This window comes from Hemibagrus wyckioides, linkage group LG15 (assembly GCF_019097595.1).
Source record: "Hemibagrus wyckioides isolate EC202008001 linkage group LG15, SWU_Hwy_1.0, whole genome shotgun sequence".
NCBI classification, from domain to species: Eukaryota; Metazoa; Chordata; class Actinopteri; order Siluriformes; family Bagridae; genus Hemibagrus; species Hemibagrus wyckioides.
In genome coordinates this window covers 20628697-20645000 of record NC_080724.1, presented here as the reverse complement: position 1 = coordinate 20645000, position 16304 = coordinate 20628697, and the positions used below count along the sequence as shown (strand labels likewise).

At 35.0% G+C, this 16304-nt stretch overlaps 1 protein-coding gene across 1 annotated transcript in view; it reads right to left on the bottom strand.

Annotated features, from left to right (window-relative positions):
• LOC131365597 (cadherin-like protein 26) overlaps positions 1–15657 on the bottom strand; it is an 18158-nt gene extending 2501 nt beyond the window's left edge. Inside the window, exons 1-15 of the mRNA XM_058409277.1 lie at positions 15456–15657; positions 14518–14631; positions 12953–13102; positions 12322–12463; positions 9916–10088; positions 8610–8741; positions 7976–8158; positions 6340–6638; positions 5516–5652; positions 4639–4857; positions 3450–3659; positions 3244–3362; positions 1540–1629; positions 640–702; positions 20–67 (exon numbers count right to left, since the gene is read on the bottom strand). Coding sequence (XP_058265260.1) covers positions 20–67; positions 640–702; positions 1540–1629; positions 3244–3362; positions 3450–3659; positions 4639–4857; positions 5516–5652; positions 6340–6638; positions 7976–8158; positions 8610–8741; positions 9916–10088; positions 12322–12463; positions 12953–13102; positions 14518–14631; positions 15456–15497 — 2121 coding nt within the window. The 5' untranslated portion in view covers positions 15498–15657. The remainder of the gene's footprint in view (positions 1–19; positions 68–639; positions 703–1539; positions 1630–3243; positions 3363–3449; positions 3660–4638; positions 4858–5515; positions 5653–6339; positions 6639–7975; positions 8159–8609; positions 8742–9915; positions 10089–12321; positions 12464–12952; positions 13103–14517; positions 14632–15455) is intronic.
• Between the last annotated feature and the right edge of the window lie 647 nt (positions 15658–16304).

The following is a 16304-nucleotide window of genomic DNA, read 5'->3' as shown; positions in this document are numbered from 1 at the left end:
AGAAACGTTAGCATTTTACCGTCATGTCATCGTTTGTGACCTTTTGATATGGATGTCCTATAGAAGGCTGAAATGTGCACGCAAGAGAAATGGTGTGTCAAACACAAATACATACACAATCCTAATTCACCAAAGATATGCACTCTCTAATAAACAAGTATGACTACATTTCCTGAAATCTAGCCAGCTCCTGTGCATGGTTTGTATATGCTACCTTATATAAAGCGAACATCCTGCAGGATGTAACTACAGAGAGGTGACCATAGGTTTAGATTGTATTTGGTTTTCAATCTGCAGTGTTAGGTGATGCATGAGTACAAATTTAATGTAAAGATTCATATCCCTTTTGAGAGATTAAATAAACCAAATTTTATATTAAAGTTGGCTAGCAAATAAGTAGGTGTGAATTGACCTTCAAAATCCAAAGATTCTTTAGCTTGTCACAATGTTAGCATCTACCCTACCTAGCTTAATAATTACAGAATGAACAATTTATGTAACCTTATGTGAAATTTGTGTTGGCTACTTGTTCATTTCATTGGTGCTGGTGGTTCATGCTCATTATAACTCAGTGTACAAATTCTACAAATGTTGGCAGTCAGGCTATTTAAAAAAAAAAAAAAAAAAGATATTGCTTACCCTCAAGTGGAAGTTTCCAAACATTTGATTTTCAACTGATGTTGCAGAACTCCCATGTAAGCCCTAAAAGAGGGAAATTAAATTAAAAAAGAAAAGTGGGCTGGTGAGACATTTTGGACAATTTCATGTTCCGAACTTTGTGTGAACAGTTTGGGGATGACCCCCTCCTGTTCCAACATGACTGCGCAGTAGTGCACAAATGAAGGTCCCTAAAGACATGGATAAGCGAGTTTGGTGTGGAGGAACTTGACCTCAACCTGACAGAACACCTTTGGGATGAATTAGAGCAGAGACTCTGAGCCATTCCAAAACTGGGATGTCTGCCTCTACATGCACATGAATTTAATATGGATTTGTCCCACCCTTTGCAACTATAACAGCTTCAACTCTTCTGGGAAGACTTTCCATGAGGTTTAGGAGTGTTTTTATGGGAATTTTTGACCATTCCACTAGAAGCATATTTGTGAGGTCAGGCAGTGATGTTGGACAAGAAGGCCTGGCTCTCAGTCTAATTCATCCCAAAGGTGTTCTAGCAGGTTGAGGTCAGGACTGGAGAAGTTCCTTCACATCAAACCCATGTCTTTATGGACCTTGCTTTTTCTGCACTGGTGCACAGTCATGTTGGAACAGGATGGAACATCCCCAAACTGTTCCCATAAATTTGATAGCATAAAATTGTCCAAATGCTGTTTAACATCTACCAGAGTACATACATACATAATGCACAGACACACACACACACATAATGTGTGTGTGTCTGCAATTTGTGTGCATTATGTATGTATGTACATTGTATGTACAACAGAAACCAAGATAATGTACAATGTATATACAGATAGTTTACATCTGATGAAGTACTGCAGTAAACTGAATTTAGTAATGGTGAATATAACTACATACGTTGTGAAGCATTGAAAGCTGTTTGGAGGAGCCATTGGACATCTTCACCTTGCTCTGGCTCATGAGGAGTTGGGATATATGAAGTGGGATCTTTATAAAAAGAATAAGAAACTTTATCAGCATGTGTAGTTGGTGAACCCTTGAAGCTTGACACACACACACACACACACACACACACACACACATATATATATATATATATATATATATATATATATATATATATATATATATATATATATATATATATATATATATATATATATATATATATATATTAGGGCTGTCAACGTTAACTTGTTAACGCATGCGACATGATATTGAGGGTTAGGAGTTTATCATCACTGAGTTCACACTGCATGACTTTTCAGTCGCCAACTAGTTTTGCCAAATCATGGCAAAGCGGAGTGCATGCACGCAAGTGACAATCGCACAGTGTGAATGACCACAAACCCGACTCAAAGTCGTGCGGTGTGAGCTCTGACTGAAACATACCTCGGCGATGACCTACAGCCAAAGAGAGAGCGAGATACAGGGCAGCGGCCATTTCGGGGAGGAGTTATAGACCACAATCTCAGCAAGCATGGCTTCGGTTGGAGCATAATATTATAGTTTAATAGAGTTTTTAGGTTTTTATCAGAAAAAATGTCTTAAATATCAGAAACGTCTTAAACGATTAAATATCAGAATAAATAAACTTTACAATAGCATCAAACAGAAATAAAGCAGAAGCATTTGCTTGACCAGCCGCATCAGCAGCAGCACAAGGCAAAATTGTTCATTTGTTCAATTCTGCAGAACTCACAATCCTTGTTCCCCGGACTGACCATTTGGCTCGTGAACTTTTTTGTCCATTTCCAGTCTTGTGCGAGAACTCTGATCTAATGTGTGATCTTGCGTTATTTCCTTATTATCTCAGTTGTGAAATGCAGTTTGTGTACCAGACAGAGTTGTTGGCGATTGTTCCTATTGTGAAGTCATGCAGTGTGAAAGCTCCTGTCGCCGATCCATGGTGCAGTGTGAACACAGCAGAGACCGAATGCTACCACAGATAGTACGCATCTGTGTGTGCATACACTGTAATGAGGATTATTTAAAACACATCACAGGTTTTACTAGCAAACTGATGAATAGCAAACCAAACCGACAAAATAAAAAGTGTATGTTTAATTTCACTATAAGTGTGCGATTAATCGCAGTTAATTACACAAAAAGGGTGCGATTAATCTATTGACAGCCCTAATAAAAAAAAAAAAAATATATATATATATATATATATATATATATATATATATATATATATATATATATATATATATATATATATATAATATATAATATATAGGGCACACACACACACACTCATACACTACGGGCAATTTAGAGACTCCAATCAGCCTAGAAGCATGTCTTTGGACTGTGGGAGGAAACCGGAGCACACCCACCAAGCACGGGGAGAACATGCAAACTCCACACACACAGTGAGCAGGAGCGAGACTCGAAGCCACTGTGCCGCCATATTCTTATTATTTTTAGTTTGTGCACTTGTTTGATTTATTGGATTTGAGATAATGAACATTCAGTAATTCCATGTGTAGTAATAGTGTCTTTCTCTAACAAAGGTTCAGAATGGCTTTTTTTTATTTCTCCAAAGAACCTTTCAGAAGCCCTCAGCCCTTTTTCTAAGACGGTATATTTGATTACCTCACAGTCTGTGCCAGGCATTTCAATGTTTGATTTAATGAGATGCCCAGGAAAATCATCATGTAGGATCATAGCATTCTTTTGCTTTTTGCAGAATTGAAGAGTCATCAGGAGAGCCCCTATCAAACAAAAATACATTTTCATTTGCTTTCTAACTTAGAGTAATGTATTAGTTATATCAGTATGGTTCTGAATCTCAGGCTTACCTGGCAGAAGCAGTAAAGCAAAGATAACTATCCAAATAGCACTAAAGCTTAGCTGGACAGTGAAATAGCCCATATGTTCTTTGGTGCAGTCACGCACTTTAACAGACAGGGTTTGGACTGAACCATGTCCTTGGTTGTCTGAAATTTTGATCCTGATCTCATAAATGCCTTCATGGACTGTGTCCTGTTTGTCCAGCCTCGCGGTTATCCCTGAAATTAGATCAAATTATTAATAATATGTTTTTAATATTAGGTCAGATTTTTCTTTTTTACATTATGTTAATTATATTTCTTCATGACTTTTTTCCCCAGACATCATGCTGTGCTAATTCTTGTAGGCCAAAACTCATGAGTTCACAAAATAATATGTATTTATATCATAAAGCATTTAATGCTTTCAGGATTTTTTACAAATTTACAAGCATGAGACCATCTTGATACATTTGTATTTTTATCCATAGACTGAGCAATTTTTATCAACTGAGCAATTGAAGATCAAGGGCCTTGCTTAGGGAACCAGCAGTGGTGGCTTGCTGGACCTGGGATTCAAACTCACAACCTTCTGATCAGTAGTCCTTAACCACTAAGCTACCACATCCCCCCTTGTTACATATACTGCTCTGGAAAAAAAATAAGAGAGCACTGCAAAATAATCAGTTTCTTATGTTTTTTTTCTTACAGATGCATGTATTGTTGAGATGAACAGTTTTGTTTCATTTTTTTGTGAACTGCTGACAATATTTCTCCTAAATTCAAAATATAACTATTGTTATTTAGAGTGTATATTTAAATGAAATGACAACACATCAAAATAACCCAAGATCATGCAGTATTTGCAGAGCTTTAATAACTCAAATAAAACAAAATGCAAATTTTTTGTAAACAATTTGTGTTAATGCTTTGGCTAAATAACATTAAGAAATCAGTATTTGGTGGAATAACCCCGAGTTTTCACATTACTGGTGGGTAAGTTTATACCACTCTTTTTGCAAAAAAGCAAACAGCTCAGCTTTGCTTGATGGTTTGTGACCATCCATCTTCCTCTTGACATTCCAGAGGTTTTCAATAGGGTTCAAATCTGCAGATTGGGCAGTGGTCTCTTATTTTTTTCCAGAGCTGTATTTATTGTCATCTGCCTTTTAGGCGAAAATAGTAAATGAATCATTAAATGATGTTTGATTTTCAGTACCAGAGATTGGAACAATCTTCCATTTTCCTTCCGTTTGGTCATCTTCCAGTACCCATTGAAACGGTCCACTGTTTGGCATTTGGTCTGCATCATTAGCGGCGATGTTAGTATTTTTGTGTGATTCACACATTTCCACTGTATTGTTCACCAACAATGGTACATTATCATTCACATCTTTTAAGTGTATGAGCAGCGTCCCTGTACCAGTCTGTGTACGATCTGTAGGTCAGAGGAGACAAGAATAAAAGGCATTTTGAAAAAAAATGAATAATACTGAGGGCCCAATTTGAACCAAAGTAAAAACCTTCTAGTGAGTAAACAGCACATGTACAACCTGAATATACAGCATGTTTCAAACTTTTTCAGAATTATTGTCTGCTTTTGTCACCATAGACATATAGCAAAAAAGATTCTTGCAAAAAATTCTGTTTTTTATTTGTGGTCTTGAAAAACAGTTCTTATTCCTATTGTTCGATGAACCGTAATAAAGACTTTGTGTTTACATCCTACTTCCTTCAAGTCTCTTTCATTAAAACTTAAAATAAATAAAAAAATCTCTCAATACGTAAACTTCTGATTTTATAAATTCTAATCCCAGGCTTACTTAGCTTAATAGGTGACTCAAATGAAGATTTTATTTTGAAGTTATTATAAAGCAGTGTTCTCTCTTGTCCACAAAGGGCAGGTGTGGCTACAGGTTTTCTTTCTAACCATGCAGGAGTCACACCAGATTACACAGTCAGTCACTTCTCTTTGCCTCCAATCAACTATCAGATATGCCTCCTGTTTGGCTAGAATGAAACTTACAGCCACACTGGCCCTTTGCTGGTAAGAGTAGAGACCCCTGTTATAACGTTTCACATGCACTGTATCTTACCTTTACTTACAGCATGCACAATAACACGATAAGCACCGTCATTCAGACGTTCTCGGTCCATAACTTTGTTCACAAAAACCTGACCAGTTTCTTGATTAACAGTTACCCAGTTATTTTTATCTTCTGTTTTATTGAACCTGTTTGAGAGAAAGAGAGTGTGATATACAGAGTTATAAATACTTCATCAGGGCCCAATTCCACAGCGTCCAACAATCACTGGCTTTAAATCAAATTGTATTGTGTTTTATGTAAACATAAATATGTTCTACTAAAGGGATGGACATGCTTTGTGTAACCTTGCCCTGGTGTATGCCTGCAAAGTTTGTTTGCAGGGTAAAATCTGTTTTTTTTTCTTCCCCCAACAAGTTGATCAAATCAATTTATTTATTTGCCGTTGTGTAACTGTACATAAATAAGTCTAATCAGATACCAGCAGTCACATTGTTTTGCTCTTATGCTGACAGGAATGTGAAAAAATTGAGATTACTTTAGAAAATTACTAAAAAAAAAAAAAACTTAAGCGAACCGACTAAAGAAATGAGTGATTATTTCCCCACATATTTACATGTTGGTGCAAAACCGGATCGTGTTTAACATTCAAAATAACATTTCACATTTAATAGCAGTGTGAATGGTTTTGCTTGTAGCTTTGTATTTCTTATACATATGAAAGTACATTTGCTAGAAAGAAAATAAATTAGAGTTTGTACACAAGTAGCCTCAGCAATTACCTCATGTACTTCTCTCAATTTCAGTAATAATAATTACCATATTTTAACAGTCAAGCACAATTAAACATAGCATAAAAATACAGTTTCACTTACTGAAATTTACTTTCAAATTTCTTATCCGGGTCTATGACTGAGAAAGTTTCCAAGAGGGTACCTATTTTTGTATTCTCCGCAATCCATATTTCTTTAATAGGTGTTACAAATTCTGGCGGGTCATTGACATCCTCAATATTGATGGTGACATTATAAGGCACATTGAACTCTTTGGGATCAGTCTCTACATCCCATAAGCCCCTTGATGTACGGGTTTTCACCCTACAGGAGAAGTTGGGCACCTCATTTTCCACATTGATTGACAGATTCCTTGACATTTTGTCCTCGTAATCCACTATCTGTAAAATGAACAATTCAAAAGGTTTGAGTAGCACTTTATTTGAAGGGTGACTATATAGTTCCTTTATAACACATTCAAAGGTTTGCAATTGCAATTGTAAGATTTCTTCAGTTTTGTCCTTACATGGAAGAGAAATCATGACCCATAATTATTGTAGGTTGACTGATATGAATTCATCGGTCAATAAAAATGTGATTATCATAAGTTTGTGGGCAATAAAACATTAATTTAGTTTGCATGGAGCTCGATAATCATTTTAATACAGATTAACTGGTCATTTAATTCCATGTACCTGAGGTGTTTACTCACAGTACTTCTTTGCAAATACAGATTCCTTTACAGATTCTTATTTAAGAAGCCTATATGATAGACAAATAAAAATGACCTAATGAATGCCTAAGAAATGTATATGTAGAAATGTATATGCTATATTCCTATCCTGTCCCCTAACTCTTGATTGATGATGGTGTAAGCTGTGGTTTTGGGAGCATGTAGGCTGCAATGACAGTGTGGCCAGTCAAGTGTGCCATGTACGTGCCATGACCAATTGACAAGGTCAGGAATACTTAAATCAGAACTTAAATCAGGATTATCTAATAGCCTAATCATTTATCTAAGCTCATAAAATTTTAATAAATTTATGCTGCAGCAGTGATACTGAAATACAATTTTTATTGCGAAGTAGCTCAGATAAAAGAAGTAGCTCTTCGTTTCACTTCGTTTTCTTGAACCCACCCTTTCATATTTTGGCAAGTGATGACCTGTATTGCTTTATCTTTTTGGCATGCACCGGCAAGGAATGCCAAGGTACATTAGAGATTTTTATCCAGGCATTTAAGTTGTTGAACTTGGTACCTGTTAATCTACTGAAATTTACAAAACTACTGTTATGATCAGAGGGTTATCTTGTTTTTTAAATGGAGATTAAATTGCATTTCTGTCTATAACTATTTTATCTGATTAAGTTCATCACATGTACATCCCTGATATTACAAACTGTAGGCTGGATGTAACTCCCTCTCTCTGGACTCACTCTAAATCACGCTGCAATGTGCAAAATTGATTTGTAGAAAGATTTCAAGTAATGTTTTTCCTCACTATTTTTAGATTGTTATTCAATGAAAATCTCACACCGTGACGCCTAGGTCCACAGGATAACAGAAAGATATTAAAAATATCTTGGTATCATTTATTTGGTCGTACAGTAGGTGCCAGTAGTGAGTTTCACCGTGTATTCAGTCTTAAAATCCTTAGTGTAAATATTACATCACAACAACTCAGACAGCAGAATGACACTTTTCCAACAGCTTATTTCTTTAAAAAACAAAGAAATACCTTCACAACGGTCAGGATTCCTTCATTAGTTTTGGGGTCTGTCTGGATTTTAAAATAGTTCTCCGGATCTCCATGAAGAATGAATTTAGCTTTCCAGGCTGGTGACCCTATACTGTCTTTGTCACTGACTTGCAAGCGCAGAACTTCTACTCCAGTCTCTCGTTCTTTTATCCTTGCAGGACCCTGAAGGGTATGAAGATGATAATGTGCTGTCAATAAATAATAGGCATTCAATGTACCATTTTGTTAGTGATTTTGTTTTTGTAGGGCTTGTTTGAAATAAAATGATCTGAGAACAACAAAAAATACATTTGAGTTTATTCATTCTGTAGATTCTTTAATCCAAAGAAATTTAATTCAAGCACATATCTGAGTGAATAGGAATGCTAATGTAGGTAACACCTACAGGCTGGTTATTTCTCCAGATTATTATTTAAAACTTCACAATATCAGATTTGAAGAAGTAGCATTTTAATTGATGCTACTTTGCACAAATCTCATACATTTCTTCAGTTCTACCTGGTAGTTCATTCAAAAATCATTATGTTCTTTATCAGCAGATGACTGAAGTTCTTAAAGATTAATGTTATCATCCTTATTGTACAGCCTCTGTAAGAGTATAAACAGTACTCACTGTGTGATTGGTGATTCGAGGGAGGTTATTGTTTTTGTCGATGATGTTCAGGACCACTGTGCTTGTGCTGGACTGCTGCACTTTGTTTCCATTATCTGTAGCTTTGATCAGGAGGGTATATTTCGGTGCTTTCTGAAAACATACAATTTTTTTAACCTTCTATTCATCTCTGGATGTATCTGATTGAGAAGTTATTTTTAAAAACTGTTAGTCTTTTAGTTAGAATACTAAAGTTAGAAGCCTAAAGATAATAGTTAAACTAATAAACACTTAATTTGAGCATTGCCGTTCAACACACTTAATCAAGTGTTAAACTTTCATTAAAGACCTTATCCAAAAGATAGCATAGAAAAATTTTGGATTTATAAGTAAATATAATATAGACTCAATGTTAAGGTCTACACAGACCTGTTAAATTTGCCAGTTTTTCTGATGTTAAAAAAATTAATTTTATAAATCAAGTCAAATCTTTTACCACCCTTTAAACTGATATAGTAATCAACACAATTCAACAAAGTGAAAGATAAATGAAGGTTTTAGGGGAAAAAACAACTTAAAATAACATGAGTGCACACACTTATACAATACTTGGACTGTAATACAGCGCTCTTTGTAATTCACAGCAGTCTTTTTGGGTAAGAATCTATCAGAATAGCACATTTTGATTTAGCGATTTCTTTTTATTTTTATTGCAAAAATGTCTGACATCTATCAGATTTAATGGGGATCTCCAATGCACAGCCTTCAAGTCATTCCACAGGTTTTTGATATTTTGAGATTGTTGTCTCATGCCGGAGAGTGAACATTAGTTGTCAGATATTCGTGCAGCTCCTTAAATGTTGCTGCTGGCAGATGCTCTGATAAGATTACTGCTTGTTCTTTAGTCACTATGGGTAGGACACACTGCTCTTGATAATTTTACTGTCACGGTGTGTCAATGGTGAATCTGATGTTTTGTAAATTCTTATGTACCCCACTGCCGATCAGTAAGTTTTGACACTGTGATTCTATATGTGAAGTGTCATTACCACAGCAGTTGGAGAAGACCAAGGTGATATCAAGAAAATTTGCAGAAACGGCTGATCTTCATTTGGTTTTATTTTTTTTTCAATGATGGGAGGTGTATCAGGATCATATTTGGGTTTGTTATTCACAGAATTTGTTGGTGCTATATAACATTAAATAGTGGATAAAGATCTGACAAAATTGGTCTGTTTAAAAAACAGGGATGTGTTGACATTTTATATATGCACTGCATTTTAGCAATAAAACACAACACGGAAGCAGAGCACTGAATTGTATTTACCTCGTAGTCCAAGCAGCCTTTGAAATAAATACTTCCTGTGTTGTTGTTCTGTTGGATGTAGAATTCAACATTATCTGTTTTTGGTGTCACGGAGGCAATTGTGAATTTGAAGGTGCCATTGGGTGTGTTTGGGTCATCAAGATCTGAAGCAGCGACTGTGGTGACCAGTATACCTGCAAAGTTTTCAGTGTAATTGAACAAAATATGTAATTCTCTAATTCACTGTTTGCATGGAGCAAGTCTGTTTGCAAAATTAAGCATTGATCATTTTCTTAACATTTCTTTATCACTTTTATTTATATTTCTATGTTCACAACTATTTCCATTCAGGAATGTTTTCACTATTCGTGTTTACATGCATGAGTTTATGATTTCGTAATTTGGTAATAACCCATCATAATCAGTTTTGATTTGATTTGCTACTGATCAATTTACATTTACTTAGGGGTGAAACGGTTCTCAAGGGCCTTGGTTCAGTGTGCATCACGGCTCTGTGGTCATGGTTTTCAGTTAGATTCGGTATACTTTGTTAATGTTTTTTTTCCTTTTTAACACTTAAATATAAGTGGTGGCTTTAACAAAAAAAAATGAAATTTTAAATGAAGAAAAATAGCTTAAAGCTGTAGATTTGTATGGTGACATTTAGGCAAAGGCCACTGACAAAAAAAGAAACATAAGATCAACCAGCATAATACTTTACTTTCTTTAAAATAAACTCAGTCACTTGAAATGAAGTGCAGTATTTGAAAGAAAACCAAACAAATAAATATTGTTGGATTTTGTATGACAATGCAGTGTGCCACTGTGTTATGTAATGTAAATAAATTAAATAACAAATTAGCAGCCCTTAAATATAAAATACTGCATAAATAAAACAACATTGCTCTTTTTATTCTACTTTCATGTTCGTTTGCAAGAAGATTTTCTGCTGAGAGACGAAACCTACTTGCAGTGACAATGTCCCCTCCTGTATACATGATGCTGAAGTGTTGGCGAGACGGAATATTATACTGTGGCTTGAGTACTTTGATCATATTCTTAAATCCTGCATCCTCTGCCACAGCATAAGGCTGCATATCTTTTGTTATAAAAACAGACAGTACTCTTGTTATAGCTTTATCCCTGTCTGACTTTTCACTGAGCGGTTGCTTAAATGCTTCGGGTAGAAGTTGTTCTTTCATACCCGACTTTTTCTTTCTTTTGCTGTCAGTTGACACACTGGGGTGATGTCTCTGCAGATGAGCTAACATAATGGAAGTGTTTCCATTAATTTAAGCAACACAGTGCTTGCAATCTGTCGCGGTTTTATCCACCACTTTCTTTCCGCCATCGTCATATGTAGCACTAAATCCAAACACACAGTAGACGGAAATGATACTGTCAGTGCCTCCTCTAAAAACTCTGAGCGGCTTGCCATTACTGCAGTTGACCTGCTGCACTGCAGCAGTTGACACTCCTAATATTCGCCTCCATGCCAAAACACGATACCCCAACAATACAGACGTGTTGTGAACCGTGACAAGTGAATTGAACAGTTCGGATTTTTTCTTGAACCGTTCCACCCCAACCATAACTACTTATCAATTACTATAATGTAGTCTATAATTTACTTAAGTATTAATTGTTACTGTTTCTTAAGGGCTATATTCATAGTTGGTGACTTAAGTACGAAAGCTATGTAAATACAGACAAACAAACAAATGAATAAATAAATCAGAGATAGGAAATGTGACTTTTACCTTTCAGTAGTTTGGGGGTGTCAGTTGTGCATGTCTACATGAATTAACACTACACTTCCACATGGTGCAATCTCTACATAATAGTGGCAGAGTATTGAGCTAGACTTTTTTGAAGCCAGGCCTGTTTTTTGTGCATAACAGAAAAAATATTTCTGTTTTTGCTAAACTTTCTCCTGCGTGTGTCACTCTTGCTTAGCTCTGTAGTTACATCTGAGGTCTGAATACTAGTCTATATAATTACTGTATTAAATCTTAGCTGACATTTACAGTGTAAGTCTTAAATTTGCACTCGTACAGTATGTTAGTCTGTTTTGCTCCTTCAGGCACAGTTGATAGCATATAAACTACTTTCTAGGGAATGCAGATACTTTCTGTGTCTATGACTGTACAGGCTTTAGAGAATTACTGAGTATTATTATTATTATTATTATTATTATTATCATTGTTGTTGTTGTTGTTGCTTCTGTTTTTCACCAACGCACTTAAAAAGTGATTACAAAATAATACAAGTAGAAATACGTTGTTGTTGGGATTAAAAAATAGTTTGGTGATTCTAACCGTCTACTGAGTCTTAAAATTAATATTAATAATCTGTTAATTTGGTAACATGGTAGTGTAAACATAGTAAATGAATTATACGAACACATGGTATATAGTGTTAAGTCACCTTGAGGCGCAGATTCATCAAGTGTTGTTTCATAGAGAGAAGAATTAAAAACAGGAGCGTTATCATTGATATCCAAAATCTTAATCTCAACTCCAAGTTTTGTGTCCACAGCAAAAAGATTATTCCTTGCTTCAAAGGTGAACTGCAAAAGACACAGAAATATTGTGTTGGATTTAAATGCATCACTAGAGTTAATTGCAAGTGATGTACATGGGAATGCAATTAATTTATCATTTGTAAAAATAGGTAGAATTTAAGAATTTAAGATTTAAGATTAAATTAAAGATCATTTGAGCTACTTTTATAATGCTTTATTTAAAGATACACACTATATATATATATATATATATATATATATATATGTATGTACTGTATGTGTGTGTATATATATATATATATATATATATATATACACATACTGTGGACAGAGAATTTACTGAGCTAAATAGGTGCCAGAAATTAAGATTGGCTTGAGCTGTTGTGGGAAAATAATAAACGTGGTGGTGAGGCACTGTTACTACTCTGAAGTTAATAGCATTAGCTCCATAACAGATGATCAGTTAGAATTGAGAATTCAGCAGTACTCTGGTTTATAGTTTACATAAAATTCAATATATAAGAAAAAATATACCGAGAGATTTTTATACGCCTCATAGTCGACCTTCTTATGCACGAGCACTTCACCAGTTCTAGAGTTGATACTCAGCACATTTTCAGGGTCCTTATCAATACCTCTTCCTGTGATAAAGAAAAATACCAAATATTCGCGCTCCACATTTATCTAAAAGAGAAGCAGATACAAAAAATATTAACTATTATTAATTATGATGATGATTATTAACAACAACAACAACAACAATAATAATAATAATAATAGTAATAATAATAATAAATTATTGTTCAATCCTGGGTCACTTTGATTGCAACATCGCAGTGCCTTATAGGATTATGTTATTATGTATTAAAGTATTTTGCATTTTCTGTAATCATATGTGCATGGACTAGTGTATGTTGAGGTATCTACTGTTTTAATGCTTTTCAGCATCAGAGTTCATGATGGTGATGGGTAAATCAATCAGCAAACAATAACATAGCTATAAGTTGTTTATAGCTACTATAGGGTTTGAATAAGTGATCAAAAATACATGAATACTCAACACATTTTAATGACAACTTGATCTATTTTGTTGTTGTGAAAGCCACTTTTAAGTTGATTAAAATCTGAACTGTCTACACTGACACCAGCTTTTTTGATTAATGTGTGTATATCTGGCTGATTTTTGGTTCTGGCCTTTTCAGGCATTGTGCTTGAAACCGAGTTCTGTCATGGAGTTCTGTTCTAACCCCAGATTAATAAATGGGAATTCAAAGGTTGTGGGATCAAGAGTAACTGTTCTAGGTTTAATGATTAAAGAAGTAAATATTTGTGAGCCACTGACACCTCCTGGCAATAAACTTTAGCCACAGAGAGTGAACTTGGCTTATTTATTAAGCCGGTTTATAAATTACATTTAACTGTCACTTATCTACACTTATTACTTTAGTAGTTTCATTTAACAATGTTTATCATTAACTCATACTGGACTATATAATAGAGTATAAGACATTAATGAGAAACTAAGTTAAGTTACCTTTATTTGTTACATATACATTATAGCACAGTGAAATTCTTTTCTTCACATATCCCATCTTTTGAGGTTGGGGTCAGAGTGCAGGGTCAGCCATGATACAGCACCCCTGGAGCAGAGAGGGTTAAGGGCCTTGCTCAAAGGCCCAACAGTGGCAACTTGGCAGTGCTGGGGCTTGAACCCCCGATCTTCCGATCAACGACCCAGAGCCTTAACCACTTGAGCCACCACTGCCCTATACGCTGCTCTACATTCCATCAAAGTACATGATGAGTTAAATGTTTTTGCAAGAAGTGCTCACATAGCTGAGTCTTTATCTCCTGACCCTTTATTCATCCTGATTTAAGTTTATTTTGTCCATAGTGATCTACCAGCGTCAATTAAAACAAAGTTCATAAAAAATCACATTGTGGAACTGTGGATATGAATTTTTGTTTGCTATATTCATTATTGTATATTCTAATTCAGTATTGTACCATATACTCAAATTATGATTTTTTTCACTGTTTATTCTCAGCTTGTACAGGTTCTATACAAATTTAACAGTAGACTATTAAATTATACCCACCGTGCCAAGTACATATGGGTAAGGGCCTGGGTTTTCTTCCTCTATAGAGAATGAGTCAATGATCCATGTTCTCTTCCGCCTGATTTTGCTCTGTCCGGATACCTCGACTACACACTAAGCGAGGAAAAATAAACATCTGAGATCCAAAGTAGTTAGTATTTTTAATAAAAGTGTTGTAGGACATTGGCCTGGGCTTTAAAACTTGCACTTACAGTCAAGTAAGCAAAAGAGATAGAATTGGTTTGTCACAATAATATCACCATGTTCACTTTAACCTGCATTTAATTTTGAAGTCAAAAGATCATTTTATTGGGGTCTAGGTAAAATATAAAGTTAATTATTTACATTAGTTACATTGAGCTATTTTGGTTTCCTAAGTAAATGCCATGGAATATTTAACTGAATGTAATCTAATATTCATATCTTATAGTGTGAATGTACTTCACATTAAGCTTAGATAAATAGTTTTGTGGCCTGTTTGATCAATCTTTTGCTGCACACGCCACACCAAACTCTGACCCAAAGGCTTAAAATTCATTGAAAATAGTTGTCATAGAATAGTGAAATTGATACCTATGCGTGTGGCAATACCTTATTCATTTCTCTTGCGCAAATAGTGAGTCCTAACTTGAGGCATTCATTTTTAGTTTTGCAACATTTGTGGTTCCTGCATAATTCCAAGTTAATTATATTTAAACATTATTATAAACAATGTTATTTTAAAATATTAAGCAAGTAACACAAAATCAACCTTTAGCATGCGTTCTATTTTGATTGTTAGTTATATAGAACATTTTTGCCTCTATAGCATCTCTATCTAGCTACAAAATATAAACAAGATTTAGGCTGTATGCAGAAACGCCATTTAATCAGTTTACTCTATGTAGAAAAAAAAACACATAAATCCAAAAAAATATACATTTCTTTAAAAAGCTTACTGTCATGGAGAGAATAATCATCATAGTTATTATCGTCCTCATGCTGTCTTCATTGTCTTTCTTCTCTAATTTGGGTGTAGCTAAAAAGTAGTATGTGGATGAATATATGTGTGTGTGTTCGTGTGAGTGTGCGCACCTGCCTGCCTTATCAGTTTCTACAATTTTATAGTGGTAGTGGGAGGAGAATTCAGATGAAATTCTCTGGAAAAGCAGCACGTCCCTGTCCCATGACGTTTCACTTTAAGTGCCCTCTGTGTTTTTAAACCTGTCCTTAATTAGTCAGGGAATATGTAGTCAAACATTGCATTTACAATATGTTTTACAATCAGCTTTTCACCTAAAATTCTGGACTTTTTGTGGGTTGTTTAAAAAATGGAGGAGCTGTTTTGGTCACAGCAAATTGTACTGCCATGGGCCGAACACAGACAGAGGCAATAATAGAGGTAAATTATGTGCGGTTTTATTAACAGAAGTGTGCTAAAGTGCCCAATACAACTGTAGTAATAGTTTATCTTAATATCTTATGAATCTATCATGGCATGCTATGTCCTGGGCTGACTGTGTGATACTATTTGTTTATGAACTTATCTATGCCCTTGTTTCTTTGACCAACAAATACATAAGCCACCATGTCTGTTTCCTGATTACGTCTTGTGTTTATCAGTAGATAACACTAAATAGTGCACCTTTCTACTGTATTAATACTCCTTGTTGATCTCAATAACCTTTTAAGAGTCTTGCTATACAGTCACTGTCTCTGCATGTCTTTGCTGAATTCAGCTCAGATGTAGTGGACTTCTTCTACAAGTGAACCTGAAAATCTATTCTCTTGGGGCTTGTCCCAATATA